We start from the raw sequence: 748 nt of genomic DNA, 5'->3' as shown, positions 1-748 counted from the left end.
AGGGCGTCCAGGACCTTCGTCATGGGCTCCAGGGAACGGCTGTGTCGGAGTATTGCCAAGTTAAAACACAAAGTCCAAAGGAATGCCCATTTAGTGTTACCTAAAACATATAGTTGTCAATACCAGCAAATTTATGAAATGTGATGATTTACTAAGGTTTGTATATATACATGATAGATATCAAACGTCACTGATTAAGATATAAAATATCAGTCCTCACCTTCCACGGACACTTCCGCTGAGGCCCCACTGGTCAGCCTTATCCCAGGCGTGGGCGGCGGAGGACACCAAACTCCTGCCGAAAGGGGCGTAGCTCTTGGTGAACAGGTCCAACAGGAACACGGCGGCCATAGCCACCAGCGCCACCAGGCCCAGCGTCTGGATGTCCAGCTTGTTGACCAAGCCCTTCAGGTCAAACGAATTGACCAAGCTCCTCATGGCGACGTTGCGAAGACCTTCCTGCAGCTGGTAGACGATGGGGGCGACAGCGTTGGCGGCCATGTTGCTGCTTTGGGACGATATGATGGGTGACCTTGGTGTCCGAGAATTTGGAGGCAGACTGATACGGGAACCTGGTGTGGCGGTCTTATATATGAGTCGAGAAAGAAAGGTTCTCAGAAGGTGTTGTAGGGAAGCGAACCGGATGCCACGTAGTAAAATCCTGTTTCACTCATGTCTTCGTTGTCAGGCCCTCCGCTTTATTTGTGTAAGGATCTATGTGTGTGCAGTTTATTGCTGGCTACCTAAA

The 748-nt window shown here is 50.1% G+C and overlaps 1 protein-coding gene across 1 annotated transcript; it reads right to left on the bottom strand.

Moving 5' to 3' along the window:
- Positions 1-23: 23 nt before the first annotated feature.
- On the bottom strand, positions 24-548 carry LOC119588363. The gene has a single exon (XM_037937046.1). It carries the CDS (start codon positions 499-501, stop codon positions 217-219), a length of 285 nt encoding a protein of 94 aa, XP_037792974.1. The 5' UTR covers positions 502-548; the 3' UTR covers positions 24-216.
- Between the last annotated feature and the right edge of the window lie 200 nt (positions 549-748).

The sequence above is a fragment of the Penaeus monodon genome, chromosome 23, assembly GCF_015228065.2.
Source record: "Penaeus monodon isolate SGIC_2016 chromosome 23, NSTDA_Pmon_1, whole genome shotgun sequence".
Lineage (NCBI taxonomy): Eukaryota > Metazoa > Arthropoda > Malacostraca > Decapoda > Penaeidae > Penaeus > Penaeus monodon.
Note: the sequence above shows the minus strand (reverse complement) of the source record. Positions and strands in the feature narration are given on the sequence as shown.

Excerpts from the sequence above, each read along its gene's own strand:
- LOC119588363 (XM_037937046.1), bottom strand. The coding sequence starts at position 501 with ATGGCCGCCAACGCTGTCGCCCCCATCGTCTACCAGCTGCAGGAAGGT.